The sequence below is a fragment of the Ostrinia nubilalis genome, chromosome 14, assembly GCF_963855985.1.
Source record: "Ostrinia nubilalis chromosome 14, ilOstNubi1.1, whole genome shotgun sequence".
Classification (NCBI taxonomy): Eukaryota; Metazoa; Arthropoda; class Insecta; order Lepidoptera; family Crambidae; genus Ostrinia; species Ostrinia nubilalis.
The window spans coordinates 8824485-8840672 of NC_087101.1; the positions used below are offsets into that span (position 1 = coordinate 8824485).

The 16188-nt window shown below is 36.9% G+C and overlaps 1 protein-coding gene across 1 annotated transcript in view; it reads right to left on the minus strand.

Annotated features, from left to right (window-relative positions):
- Positions 1–971: 971 nt before the first annotated feature.
- LOC135078113 (dopamine D2-like receptor) overlaps positions 972–16188 on the minus strand; it is a 181140-nt gene continuing 165923 nt past the window's right edge. The window contains exons 2-8 of the mRNA XM_063972689.1: positions 14643–14752; positions 13960–14212; positions 13479–13672; positions 3437–3547; positions 2937–3152; positions 2290–2504; positions 972–1933 (exon numbers count right to left, since the gene is read on the minus strand). Coding sequence (XP_063828759.1) covers positions 1719–1933; positions 2290–2504; positions 2937–3152; positions 3437–3547; positions 13479–13672; positions 13960–14212; positions 14643–14752 — 1314 coding nt within the window. The 3' untranslated portion in view covers positions 972–1718. The remainder of the gene's footprint in view (positions 1934–2289; positions 2505–2936; positions 3153–3436; positions 3548–13478; positions 13673–13959; positions 14213–14642; positions 14753–16188) is intronic.

Here is a 16188-nt window from a genome sequence, read left to right on the forward strand (position 1 = left end):
TTTCTCATTTGACTAGACACAAAAAATCTCACAATAAAAATACGAAACAGAAAACAGTTTTGGTAATATTACCTACAACAAAAATAATAAGATAATATATGTTCACAATATCTTCAATTTATTACACATTCTGGAAGATCATCGATTGCAGCATCTAGTCTGTTAAGAACCTACATTAATCTTTATACTTATACAAATCATAAAGCTAATTTGAAAATATTATACAATACTATAGTTGATATGGTCAAATTTACTATTTGGCGAATAATTACATACTACCTTATTCAAATCTCGCAGTGCAATTCACGTCTCTGTGAGACAGACGAATTTCATACATACATAATATTTCTGTTGACTTATCTACAGAAAATTAAATAAGGCTGGTTTTAGTGTTACGCGGACTGTCAGTGCGGATCGCTCCGCACAGCCGATCTGTATGAACTGCTAGGGAGCGGAGCGGTTCCTCCGGACCGCATTACTCTGAAACGCTCCCTAGAAGTTCATACAGATTGACACTAAAACCAGCCTAAAAAGGAAAATAAATATTACAGGGATTCTAAATCTAAAAGTTTAAACAAAATAACCAAACTCTCCCGGGCTTTGAGTCTTTTTTAGCAAAGTATACTGTTGCTGATAAAACTGTGATTCATAAAGACTTATTTTTTTAATTACAATGTATCATAATTCTGTCTCTATCATACTTCATTTGGATATAAAGGGTTACTTACTATACTCATAAGTAACCCTTTATTATACCCTTTACTATATTCTCAAATTAATTTTTAATAACCGGTTTTCAAAAAAGGTTAAAGAAATTCTTCTTCTACATAAACACAATTATGAAAAGGTAATCTGTTATAAGTTTATGAGAATCTGAATGTAATTACAAAAGTATACATATTATAATGGTTTTTTTATCATTTCAATAAGTACTTATTATTATGAATAAGAGACGACTGTATACAAGAATAATTCTTTTACAATTTGTACAATATTTGGTGTTCTGACATTTCATTTTAAAAGCATTTTTACTATAAAATATTATAATTGATTTATTAGCGTCTTTACATGTCGGTGGGTGTTGAGATCCCTAATAATTTAATAAAACTTTAAATAATCACAACCTTAAAATAACTAAAGCTTATAATATCGCTATAGATTCGGTATAAATATTTATTAGCATTTATTTACATAATACTGAACAATGCACGACTAGAATACCCGTATCTTAGATACAAAGCAAAACAAATATTAATCTCATTATTCTTAATGATTCTACGTTAATATATTATTAGTAATATTATCCTGTGTTTAATAAATTATTTTTATCTACAAAGATTGATATGCTATAAATCTAACGCTAACACACACATACGCGTTTATATATTATTGAGTTATCACATTAAATAATAATACTTTTGAATACTTACAAAGTTCATGAGTTTGTCCATATTTGGTCGTCTCGCAGATCTCACTACAGTTAAACTAAACACAAATTAAAAAGACGGCTTCGTTGTCCTTTTACAGTTTTTATATTTACATAAATACCCTTTCATTCTAGAGTTACTCAAAAAAACTTTTTTTCGGAGACAAAATTTGAAAGAGCTTGCACAATGCAAAAGTTTAGAAGCCAAAACGGTGATAGTAAAAAAATCTAAAATGATAGCAAAATATGAAATTGAGATCTACTGGGTGAAGACGACCAAATAGTCTAAGGGCTAGGTGCCGCACTTGAGTATCTTCCTGAACGCCTTTCGGAACTCCGGGTTGAATATGGTGTAGATGACTGGGTTGAGGAAGGAGTTGATGTAGCCGAGCCACGTGGTGAGGATGAAGGTGGTGACCCCTGGAGAGAAGGGCAGCTGGAATTTGTCGCAGATGGCACCCAGGACGGAGCAGGTGAAGAAAGGCGCCCAGCAGAATAAGAAGACACCTGAAACAATAAAGAAAATGTTAATCCAATTGTTCATTTTTTGTTTAGGAAAGAACATAATTTATATGCTTGTAATGATGGTAAAACAATATTGTACCTATCAGTGGTTCATAGAATACGTTTGAATAAATTACTGAAAATAAACCAGTTCCTTAATGTTTTTATTTAGAAATTTAATAAGAACCAGGAACATTTCACTAATACCTAAGAAAATACTATTTCTAGGTAAAAATATTATTTTCATTTTAGAATACTCATTCAAGAGACGGTTGATTTTTAAATGTAGGTAGGTATTACATGTAGTAAAAGTAATTTTAGAGTTCGACTAGATCTAGAACTTTATTAAAAATACTCACCTAAAACAATAGCCAGTGTTTTAGTCGCCTTCCTTTCTTTCTTCGCGGACGACTTTTCTCTTTTCTTCTTGCTCGCTTTGTTTGCTTTGTAGATGGTAAATCGAGCAGTAGCGGCGCTTGCCTTACGCTCTTTCTTGGCAGACGAGCCATCTCTGATGTCGTACTGACTTGTTGTTTCGTGGTCTTCTTCAGAGTGGATTTGTAATGACACATTTCTGGAACAAAGCAGGTAAATATATATTATATTATGTTGAGTACTTTATTTGTCAACAAACAAAAGAAAAGCTAAATATTTAAAACTTGAAAAAATCTACTGAATCAAAGCAAAAGTACACACAATGCGTTGCGGTGTCAATGCGTCACCCTAGAAATATCTCTGGCGGGCACACGAACGGTCGAAATCTTTGCGGTATATTGAAACTCAACGCATCGTGTGCTTTGGCTCTCAGGTTCAAGTAAGATTTGAATGTACCATCGGCAATAGTGTTAACTATTCATTGCCTGTCATGTCGTCTCGTTCTATCGCAAAGAATCACCATTTGATGAGAGCGAGAGAAAAAACGGAAATGGATAGTTAACAGTGTGGCCGTGTGTACATTCTTAGAAAGTTAAAAAAAGGAAAATTATTTCTGACTAGAAACTCTTACCTAGAATCTGACATAACTCTTGCAGTCTTCCCATTCTTCTTCCACTTGGAGCTGTCTGTGCCCATATTCTTCAGGACGGTGGCATCCTTCAGGCCTGGTGACCCTGGCGGAGATGTGTGCTCTCTGATCGTATCTTCAAGGTTGGACGGCGCGTAACCAGAGTCGTTGTTCCCGTTGGGATCCATGGCTTGAGACCTCATATTCTTTTTGGGGCTGCTGGGAGAAATAAATTATTATATTATTGATTCACATAAATAAAAGAAGTCCAATACACAAACGAACTTCTAGAGATCCAAAAATTGAATCTGCCTTACTGATAAAATATTAGATCAAGAACACGTTGCATGCAATCTAATGCTAAATGTTTTTTAAACTGTGTTTAAAAAAATCGTCTATTTTAGGTTTTGATACTTTTTTTATTGAGAATTCATTGTGATATCTGAGCTGAGAGTGAAGTAATCTGTTAGGCAAAAAATATTATAATTTTATGGATTACATACTTCCCCGATTCTTCAGCTACTGTAGCCAACATGAACTCGGTGGACTTGTCGTTGGGTATGACGTGGCAGTCATCAGCATCTGCCTCCAGGTCTGCTGATCTTTTGTCAAAGCTGCACAAATAATAATGTTATTTTAATCACTAGTATTTTAATGACATCACTGTTTATTTTACTATCTCTAATAGTGAAATCTTGTTATTTTAGTTATTATTCGGCATGTGACGATGCACAGCATCTGGTGAGAGATGCGTCTACTTCCGGTGTAGTTTTTTACCATTTTATACCTTAAATGACGTCATTTCCGCAATTATTTAATAGGAATTGATTTGACTTACTTCCGTTTGCCGCCATTTTAGTCACCTGGGGGCGAGCTTGCTCGGAGTTCTTCATAGCGTCTTTAACTTCCAAACTAGCAACATCGTAAGCAGAAACTCTGCTCAGATTTTTACTGAAATAATTTATTTCTCAACGTTCTTATACTAAGTTTAAAATTAAATAAAATTAAAAAGTGCAATTGACCGCGCGTGTGTGACCGCGAACGACATGTACGTGATGGTGGTTGGCGCCAAAGGGGACGAGTGTCTTCCGGACGACGAGCAGGTGGACCCAGAGCGTCGGATACCGGAGAAACTCGGACCCCGGCGAGATTCAAAACGGATGAAACGAGGTACGTGGGATTCTGATAGCTTTAACACTCTTTTCGATCAAATGAGCATTCTCGCGAATCTCTATATTGTATAAATAGATTGAATAACGTACCCACAACCATCACAATTTTAACGGCGGCCCCGTCAGCCCCAATCGCAAACATTACCAATCAAAATACGTTGTTAGCATCACCACAATCGAACGATAACTCTTTCTGGTACGAGTTTCTTAATAAATACCCATTTAAAAAGGCTCATTGTGCTCATAAAATAAAGCACCCACAAATGCTTTACCACATCAACAAAGCACTTTAAACTACAACTATTAGTAGACTGGGTGGCCACCCCCAACACTGAGCCAGCTTACAGCTTGAATTATTAAATTCTAATGTTTTTTGCAAATCAAGAAGCTTAATAAGTATGACAAAATGTGCTAAGTGCATCGAACATGTATACTTCTATTTTTCAACAACATATAAATCGTAATGTGACATGCAATAAACGTTTTTGAATTTGAATTTGAACATGTCACGAGCGTATCCTGGCTAAAATTCCTAATAAGCATTGTGCGAGGAGCACCCTCCCAGTGCTGGATTTTTGTTCGGCAAAATCACCCTGTGCTCGTACTGGTGATACCTATCTAAAAAATAATCCGACCTTGGTTCTCTAGCCGGTCACTTCAAGCAAAATCAAAACATAATAATATCTTTATTTGCTTAGACTGATTAAATTAGTTCTTACAAATCGTCAAATACTAATAAAACAAAAAGCCAAGGATTCCAAATCAGTCCCTTCAGGTCCCCTTGACGACCAATAAGTCAAATGACCATCCACTCAGCAAATTCTATGGAAGCTGCCTTTGAGCGTACCTATCTTGGGCATTGGCAGGCGTCATCATTCTGCGGAGGTCAACCTTTTACCTGACAATGGTTCCAGGTATGCGTCTGCCATTCACCTCCAAGCCGGTGCTTGCCCCTGCAACGCCGTGCTTTATTCAGCGTCTTAACACTCTTGACTGTCTAGCGCTGACCAAATAAGAATAGCAAAGTCAAGTGACTTTCCACTCAGCAAATTCTACGGAGGCTGCCTTTGAGCGTATCTTGGGCAGTGGTAGGCGTCATCAGACTGCGGAGGTCAACCTGTTACCTGACAATGGTTCCAGGGATGCGTCTGCCATTCACCTCCAAGCCGGTGCTTGCCCCTGCACCTGCAACGCCGTGCTTTATTCAGCGTCTTAACACTCTTGACTGTCTAGCGCTGACCAAATAAGAATAGCAAAGTCAAGTGACTTTCCACTCAGCAAGTTCTACGGAGGCTGCCTTTGAGCGTATCTTAGGCAGTGGCAGGCGTCATCAGACTGCGGAGGTCAACCTGTTACCTGACAATGGTTCCAGGGATGCGTCTGCCATTCACCTCCAAGCCGGTGCTTGTCCCTTCAACGCCGTGCTTTATTCAGCGTTCTAACACTCTTGACTGTCTAACGCTGACCAAATAAACCGAAATCCTGTTAAAACAGGTGCTGAAATTACCAGATAAGGCACCGCTCAGCATGAGCCTGCTCCTCACAATTTCCCTTCGCAAGAAGGACAGACCAAACAACCTATTCTATGAAACGTCCACTACACTAGATACAATTATGTAAGTATTGATCCGATCTGAAGTAGTTGAATGCTAAATTCTAAATCTGGATGCAGATACCGATCACAGAGACACCGCCGGCCTCTCCGCATGTCTTGTCAAGGTACCCTAAAATTATCAATCTCTCGTTCTCTACTGCATACCGAAAAACATTGATACAATCACAAACTACTTACTAAACCTCGTCACCTTTGACAAACCAGACGAGACAGCAACTACTAGAACGGAAGGTTAGTGTGTAACATTTTATCTTCTGGAACACTTTAAACCTTGTCAATTACGTGAACTCAGGTTCAACAAGTCGTCATCTCTAAGGGTTTTGTCGGTAAATACGAAATCTATACGACTCAACAAGTGCCTATAATGGTAAGCTTGTTCTCCAGTGAGGGCTCATCACAACTCGACCCCACACAACCGATCCAATACACAAGACTCCAGCTCAGCATCTCTTAACAACCATCTGGATGTCTACAAAATATCAGAAATCATAATCAGCGATGTGGGATTTCTCATTCTTTCATTCATTTCATGTGCGTTCACTAATTTTGCTATCGGACAATCAAAGCATAGCCTATACTCGAAACTAAGGGAGGAAGGGGCACATTCAGACTCTGACAGCGCAAAATATTATCTCCCAGGTCGATTCAATCAAATTTATCTGACGATCTAGGTCGATTTACGGGGAAAACAACCTACTTAGTGGCATCTTCTGGGTTCAAATCCAAAGGTATATATTCCAAAAGTTCGGGAAACTGGATATCCAGAGACCCCACAGAGATTCACCAGCAGCCTTTGCAACGACTTCAACCAGGGTGGCTATGGTGGTAAACTAGGCTAAATCTTTGCTGTCCCGTTTCTCACCACAGCAAAAGGTACCTGCTTAGCACCTCGAAGTGACCTTTCTGGCTTTTCTTAGCAGGGCTCGAGGCCGACCCTCAAAATACAGAATCTCCACCATGTTCTTACCACATGGTGACCTCCACGTCAGGATCAGGTAACATGTAATTTTTTAGTATGTTGAGTTGGGGGTAATAAGGTATCGTTCCTAAAACATACCTGGCAAAAATCCACTTTAAAAACTTGTAAAATAACCTGGCCTTGGTGGTTAAACTAATGGCCTAAGGAAAACAGTCGTAGCTATATACTTACCTCTTGAAGCTCGACAGCAAGATTTATTTGCTAGACTAAATCGTTTATCTACTCTTCTACTACCTTTAAGCCCTGTGGGTCTAGACAAAATTCACTTTAAAATCGCAAACCAGTCGAATGATGGTCGATTAGCCTTCTTTTTTTCTATATGAAGTTATAACGTATCCAATTTTCGATTCGATCAAAAAGTGCTACTTGTCTAGGGGGGCTGGTATTACTAATCTAAAACTATATTAAAGATAACTTTAATTTTCTTACTAAGCATAAAAGCTTAACCAATTTCACTTCCTGATAAAGGCCTTAAACCCAACAGTAGGTATCTAAAATGTGTCTTGGTTCTCGTAGACTAGCTTATGTATATTTTTCTCCTACCATCTACATCAGCTGCTGACATGACAAAACATAGTCTCACCTGAATCATTTCAAGATTAAGTTAATAAACCTTGACCTACGAGTAAGTTCGGCACCGTTACGGCATCATACAAACAACTGGGAAAAATGACAGCAAATCCCAAAAAACAACATAAATTATTATGTATGCCCTTGCTACGGTTGCGTAAGTTACTGGAATCAGGCGAGCAGAGGCGAACAGCGGAATATAATAACACATTATTTATTTATTTATTTTTTTTTTTCAACACCAAGTAATACTAGGAATCTACATGGATAAGAACAGTATAAAGGTTGTTGGATTTAAAACCTCTCCTGGTATTGTTGACTTCGTTGTGGCATCTTTAATTTGGGTTGATATTTAGCCATAGATGAAATTATTTGACGAGATATTGGCGTAGGCAGAACAATAATAGCAATATTATAAGGCAGACACTTTTATTAACTGATCTACGACCGATACACCAAATAACATATTATTTAATTAATAACTTTCAATCAACAGATCTAATGCATGTTGGATACTCTTCAATCACATCGTACGCCTGTATTATAAACTTATGTTGATGACTCGCATGAATCTTACTGCCATGCGGGCAAATTATATCAATACACACTCAATCTGCATTTTAATGAGGAAAGAATTTCTGAATTCAGTTCAGTAGCTTTCCAGTTTATTCATTTTAAACATACAAAAGTACAAACCCTCCTACTTTGTGATATTAGTGCTGCTCTCACTGGGCATTTAGAACAAAACATGTTAATACCCTGAAATTAATCATGTTCTAATCTAGTTCTGTTACAGAAACTCGAAAACTTTCATCACATAGCGCCATTGGTAAGTAGTCACCAGGAGCTAATAAACAAGTCTCTCACCAGATGCTGTGCATCGTCACATGCCGAATAATAGTACAAGTTTTACAAAACAATAAAACTTGTATTATTGAGCAGAGACGATGCACAGCATCCCAAGAAGGCCTCCTGGTGAGCTCTCTATGAAGAACTCCGAGCAAGCTCGCCCCCAGGTGACTAAAATGGCGGCAAACGGAAGTAAGTCAAATCAATTCCTATTAAATAATTGCGGAAATGACGTCATTTAAGGTATAAAATGGTAAAAAACTACACCGGAAGTAGACGCATCTCTCACCAGATGCTGTGCATCGTCTCTGCTCAATAATACAAGTTTTATTGTTTTGTAAAACTTGTACTATTTAATCTGTAACAAAATAAGTATTGTCTATTACCACCAGCGCCACCTGGTTGTTCATATAATAAGCTATTTTGAATAAAAGTCAGTCGTTGCCACGCCATTACTGTGTTTTAATAGGTTATGGGCCCAGACACAGAAATAAATTAGTTATCGGTGAAATAAGTAGTAAATCAGTGTTTAAAATGTCGGCAAGTTATTCTGTGAACGTACCTAAATTAAAGGGACGTGAAAATTACGATGATTGGGCGTTTGCTGTAGAAAATTACATGATCCTGGAAGGCGTCAGTTTGAACGATGATACCATCCTGCCTGAATTGGAAGATAAAAGAGCCAGAGCAAAAATCATCATGACAATAGATCCATCTCTCTATTCGCATATCAAAACTGAAGCTACGGTACGAGGTTTATGGAACAAGCTAAAATCTCTCTTCGATGATTCAGGCTTTACGCGGAAGATCAGCCTACTAAGGAGTTTGATATCTATCCGTTTAGAATCCTGTGATTCCATGACCAGTTACGTGTCCCAGCTTGTAGAAACCGCACAGAAGTTGAAAGGTACTGGTTTTGAGATAAATGATGAATGGATCGGTTTCCTGTTGCTTGCCGGACTTCCTGAAAAGTTTAGCCCAATGATAATGGCAATTGAACACTCGGGCATGAAAATCAGTGCCGACGCGATCAAAACCAAATTGCTAGATATGAGTGCAGATTTTGAGACAAAGTCAGAAAGCGCGTTCATTGCTCAAAAGCGCGGGAAATCATATAGCAATAATGGAACGCAGCCATCTGTCAGTAATGTCAATGTCAACAACAGCAAAACACCGGCACCACGAAAAGTTATTCGCTGCTATAAATGTAAGAAGGTTGGGCATTTTAAAAATCAATGTCCTTCTGTGGAAACAACAAAGACGACAAATGCTTTTAGTGCAGTGTTCCTTTCGCAAGATTTCAGTACTGACGATTGGTACATAGATTCCGGTGCTAGCAATCATTTGGTGTCAAACAAAAGTTTACTAACTGATATTTCGTACCAGCCGAAAACTAAGGAAATTATAGTGGCCAACCAGACAAGTGTACAAGTTCTATGCTCAGGAACATCACATCTAACTACGTGTGTCAAGAACAAAGAGCATGAAATAGAAGTAAACAATGTGTTGTGTGTACCTAACTTAACGACGAACTTGTTGTCAGTGAGCAGAATTGTTGAAAAGGGTAACAGGGTACACTTCAACAAAAGTGGTTGTTACATTTACAATGCTCAAAATGAGTGTATCGGCGAAGCAAGTTTGGTGAATAATGTATACAAGTTACACATTGTGAAGTCTGAGCAAGTTTTGGCAGCTGCAGTCCAGGCTTCTTGTACAACTTGGCATAGACGACTCGGGCATATAAATGCTAATGATCTTGAGAAGATGAAACATGGAGCAGTTCAAGGTGTAACATACCAAGACAAAAGTGATGCCAGCAAATCAACCTGCGTTGTGTGTTGCGAGGGGAAACAGGCAAGGCTGCCCTTCCCTCTCAGTTCAAGCAAGACCAAGAATGTGCTGGAATTGGTTCATACAGACTTGTGTGGGCCAATGGAGAATAAATCACTCGGTATGGCCAGATATTTTCTCCTGTTCGTGGATGACTATAGCCGGATGTGTTTCGTCTATTTCCTTAAGACCAAGGATGAAACTTACAAGTACTTCAAAGAATTCAAAGAGCTTGTAGAGAACCAGCAGTCCACAAAAATCAAAGTCTTGAGATCTGATAATGGTGGAGAGTTCTGCTCTAAGGAAATGGAGGATTTTTTGAAGAAGAATGGCATAGTGCACCAGAAAAGTAACTCTTACACACCAGAGCAAAACGGGCTGTGCGAGCGATACAACAGATCGATAGTTGAAAAGGCAAGATGTCTCTTGTTTGATGCAAAATTTGACAAGTCACTGTGGGCAGAAGCTGTTAATACAGCAGTCTATCTCAAGAACAGATCACCAGTTGCAGCTCTTGAACGAGGTGTTACTCCATATGAGATGTGGACGGGCAGTAAACCAGATCTAAGCCATGTAAGAGTGTATGGTAGCCCAGTCATGGTTCACATTCCTAAAGAGCAACGGAAAAAATGGGATAAGAAGGCTCAGAAGATGCATCTAGTTGGCTACTCTGAAAATGTCAAGGGTTACCGTTTGTACAATCCTGTCAGCCGAGCAGTAACTGTGTCAAGAGATGTAATAATAATGGAGAACATCGAGAGTGACAATCATGCAGTAGATGTTGTGATACAAGAGAAGCCAGTAACTGATACCCCGGCAGAACCAGCTGTAAATGATGAAAGTGAGCAGTCCACAGATAATTATGATGAATCATATGTTCAAAGTGAAACCTCAAGCTCAGAAGATGATTTTCATGAATCTTTGAATGCATCTGATGTGGAAGTAATTGCTCAGAATAATGTGACCATTCTACCAGAAAAAAGGATCCGGAAGAAGCCAAATTATTATGGATTCTCCAACATGTGCATTGAAGAGGATACAGGTGAACAACTCACACTGAATGAAGCCATGACTTGCTCTGAAAGAGAGCAATGGAAGACCGCCATGAAGGAGGAGATGAAATCATTCAGTGACAATGACACATGGGAGTTAGTGGACAGACCAAGTGTAGGTACAGTGGTGAAAAACAAGTGGGTATTCAAAAAGAAATACAATAGTGATGGTGAAGTGCGATACAGGGCGCGACTTGTTGCTAAAGGGTTCACTCAAATTGAAGGAGTTGACTTCAATGAAACATTTTCACCAGTATTAAGGTATTCTACTTTAAGACTATTATTCGCTTTATCTGCACAACTAGATTTGAAGATGAATCACTTAGATGTCCCTACAGCATTTTTAAATGGTAATTTAAATGAATGTGTTTATATAGAAGTACCTGAAAATTCTGGCTTTGATGATTGTGAAAATAAAGTTTTTAAATTGAAAAAGGCAATATATGGCTTGAAGCAATCTGCTAGAGCCTGGTACACTAAAGTGGAAGAATGTTTATTAAAACTAGGCTATTCAAAGTCAAGTTATGAACCATGTTTGTTCACAAAATGTCATGATAATATAAAAGTCTATGTAGCTTTATTTGTGGACGACTTTTTTGTGTTTTATAACTGTGAAAATTCTTATAAACATTTAAAACAGGTATTAGAATGTGAATTTAAAATTAAAGATTTGGGTGAAATATCACAATGCCTCGGTATGAATGTAAAAGTTATGAATGATTGTATTACCCTAGACCAAACTCAATTTATAAATAACATTTTGGCTAGATTTAACATGAGTCAGTGTAAAACTTCAGATACTCCCATGGAGGCAAACCTAAAGTTAGAAAAATGTTTAAATGAACAGTGTAATGAGTCACTTCCTTATCAGAAATTAATAGGGAGTTTAATGTATTTGTCTGTACTCACTAGACCAGATATCTCTTACAGTGTTAGCTTCTTGAGTCAGTTTAACACATGTTATAATGAAACACACTGGAAACATCTGAAAAGGTTGTTAAGATACTTACAAAAGACAAAACATTATGGCTTAGTATATAAGAAAAATAATAATAACAATTTGCATGGTTATGTTGATTCTGACTGGGCATCATGTAATTTGGATAGGAGATCATATACCGGCTATAATTTCATTTTGTCAGGATGTGTTGTCAGTTATGAGTCTAGAAAACAAAAAACTGTAGCGTTATCAAGTACAGAGGCAGAATATATGGCCCTGTCCGAAGCTTGCAAAGAAGCTATTTATTTAAAACATTTGATGAATGAGATGGGTGTACTTGATAGCAGCATTCCTGTTTGTTTGTATAGTGATAACCAAAGTTCTTTGAAATTAGCTGCAAATCCATTATATCACAAGCGTACCAAACATATTGATGTCCGCCATCATTTTGTAAGAGAATGTGTATCAAACAATAAGGTAAAAGTTCAATATGTACCAACATCTGATATGCCAGCAGATTTACTAACAAAAAGTCTTTGTATCAAGAAGCATTATAAATTTCTTAAGTTAATGGGAATCTCAGAAGTTTAACTTTTAAAACTATTTTATGATTATTTTGTTATGGGAGGATGTTATTTTAGTTATTTAATCTGTAACAAAATAAGTATTGTCTATTACCACCAGCGCCACCTGGTTGTTCATATAATAAGCTATTTTGAATAAAAGTCAGTCGTTGCCACGCCATTACTGTGTTTTAATAAATCTTGGTCATATTGCCAGCAAAAATAATCTTTCCACTACCTAGAATTAGTAAAAAAAAACATCCCTATCATATTGTTTACTCATGTTCAAATTCCAAGTAAAAAATTAATTCCATCCTTCCGTTCGCATCAGTACACAGAAAAACTCCATAAAAATACCATTCCACCGTAATTCCAATGGTTCAAAAGGGCGCAAACATAAATAATTCCATACTCGTGCATAATTTTTGGAAACAAATGTTATTTTAAATCAAAAAAAGCACGGCTTCGAAAACAAAGTGTATAAGATTTACTTTTCGCATCAACATCATTTCACGCCCGTGTAACCTGATCCGGATTGTCAAGTGCGCCCCGGATAAGTTTGATTGAGTAAGAGTTTTACCATATTACCGGCTGAAAAGAAAACGGGAATGTTGCCTTTTTGTAATAAACACAAAGAGTAAGCCTTGAAAGAAAATAAATTGTCTCATACTGACTTCATTGATATTCCGTATTGAGTTTGAATTCTACTAACTGAATGAAATTGTTTTGATATAATTTTGAGAATGAGTTTGGTCTATAAAATGTTGAATCTATGCAACATTTTGTCATTGTTAGGTCCATTTAATAAACACAATATTGTCTTTCTCTTAGCCTGATTTGGCTATTCTTCTTTATTGGTTTTAAATTTCAATACATGTCTTCTCTTTACGTGTTGTTTATTAGGATACTAAAATTATGAAGCACATCCCGAAAAATTTACCTACTCTTCGAAAAGAATACATTAAATCACCGTACCTATCTTCATGATCATCTTCGTTACTCCCAGACCCAGTGTTAGTAGGTCGGTCTTCGTGCAGCGCAGTCTCTGCCAGTCGCCTCGTCTGCGCCACGTTCTCTATGACCACAGCAGTGGTAGCTCCCGTGGTCGGGTCACCAGCTATGGGAGGTTTCTTTGCTGCCCTTTGCTTTTTTGCTCTATTTCTTAATGCCTGTTGAAATTTATTTTTTGTCTTAAAACTTATTATTAACTACGTTTACTAAAGAGAAACGACTACATCCCCTATAGTTCAAAACCACTTCTCTGTTATCTAATTCTTTGGTTATGACTGCTATCCATAAAGTATGCAAAGTTAGGTCGTATTTATTAAAACAAATAAGAGTTGAAAAAGAACGACAAAAATTGGGGAAACATTCCAAAAATTTGCAATTGCAAATGCGAATGCAACTTAAAAGTGGAAAATTTAATAATCTTGCAATCCCAAAATCAGTAACTCACCTTAAAAATACTATAATAAAGGAACATCATCATGATACAAGGAATATAGAAGGATCCGAGCGAGGAGTAGATGACGTAGTTCTGGCTGTTGAACAAACATTCGTCGAAGTTTCTGTCGGGGGTGTCGTTGAGACCGAGCACTATGGGGGCACCGATGGCGGCCGAGATCAGCCACACCAGGACGATGGTGAACCAGACCCGTCTGTTGTTTTTGTGCTTCGCATACTTGATTGGTTGTGTTACTGCTATGTACCTGTAGAAGATAATGCCCTTTGTAATGTAGATCAAGATGCTAGATAAAACAATCTTGTTTTAAGAATAAGTGTCAGTATTTTGTTAGAACGAGTAAGTAGGTACTTTTGATGCCTAAAATAAAATTAATTTACACAATGGTAAGAACACGTGATTAGATATCAACAAACACTTGTGTATTGGGAATACTGTTCATGTAATTTGTTACAAATAATTCATTGATTAGAAATAAATAAACCTTCAGATACAACTAAGGTATTTTATTTTGTTTCGTTAAACGAACTTTAACTAAACGTTTGACACTATTGAAACAGATTATAGTTAACTTCAAATGTATCTTCAAAGTTAGGTGGTGCAACTCAGCCTAAGAAAAATAAGATTTTACAATACGCTGAGAAAATTCAATTTGAACGTGATCGAATCGCACTTACCTATCAACTGAAATTGCAACTAAATTGAATATACTGGAAGTTGAAGAGGTGACATCCATCGCAATGTAGACGTCACAGACGAATGCGGGCAGTCCCCATGAGCTGTTCACCTGCGAACAAAAATGCACTTTAACACCTTTGCTTTATGGTCCCGAATATGCTGGCAGAGTTTTAAATAAAATTTCTAGCTAACGTCTTGCTCAGCGAACTAAAGTATTGAACTAAGATATTGCGGAATGTATGAAAGTGTCTCCAAGTTTGTGGACGCAGCATTTTGTAATAAAATAGACTCTTCAAAGGACACTTTAATATTGCTCAAAGTTACAACGCAAATACACAGTCTAAAGTCTAATTTATGTTAAGTATAAACTAAGGTCAAAAAGGAATATTTACACACAATTTTCAAGTTAAAAACATAACATTGTGAAAAGTTAAAATTTATGTCGATACAACGATCATGCATGAATCTTAGAATAGTAAGAAATAAATTACTCCTAATAACATTAATTCGTGATTTCGCCAACCCTCAAAGATAAACTAACTCTCAAAAACTTATCAGTAAAGTACTTATTAAGTATATTACTTGGCATTTTATAATTATATTCCAAAGTCCTAAACCTACTTTGAGTTACACGCGTCAGCATTACGGAGGAAAGCTCAACAAGCTAAACACTGGCATCTGATTCTTATGTGTTGGCAATAAGAGTGAGTTTACAACAAGTATTTTGTAGTTCCCGCACTTTTATTACACGTGTAGCTGTCTGGATTGGAGCCAGATTTTAAGGTCCTATTTGCAAGACAATTTCAATACCGTAGTAAAAGAGACAGATAAGCAAAAACGCGAAAATTTTATAGTTTCCCAGAAACTAAAATGTATTTAATGATGATAATTTATAAGTTACAATTAAGAAGAGATTAAAAAACCATTGGGAAGAGAATCAGATAGAGCATAAATTATTGAGGAGCATTACGGTTCAAAAATCCGCTGTTATTTTTGTACCCCATAGCCACACGCTGATGGTGTCAGACTTTTCGATTCAAGATCCAAACGCCTGTACCTCTAGTACGAAAAACTTTCGAGTTCAAGACGAGGACGAATTTTTATACGTTTCGAGTTCGAACTCGAAACGTTCATTCTTGTTTTATTAAGGATCGTACTCGTTAGCTTAACTTTCTAATTTCTTTCGTCGGCACGCAAGGCCAAGAAGCTTCTTTCGACGAGTCATAGAGTATTTTACAAGTTTTTTTTTATTTAACATGGAATGGTGTGTTCCGTCCGAAACATGCTGCGTTATTTTAAGATGTTGTTATTAAATTTAAAAAAATAAGTTACAAAGATGAATAATGCTCATAACGCCTCATTAATTGTTTATACGTTTTTGTGTTATTGTTTGTTTAATATGTAAGTATTTAAAACCATTATTATTTATTACCAATCAATATTTATATTGTTGGGAAATTTCGGAACATCTTTCGTCTTGTTAATGTAGCTGGCAAGCAAAGCGGCGTTATGAATAAATTTAAGTTGCTATAGAAACAATGTTCT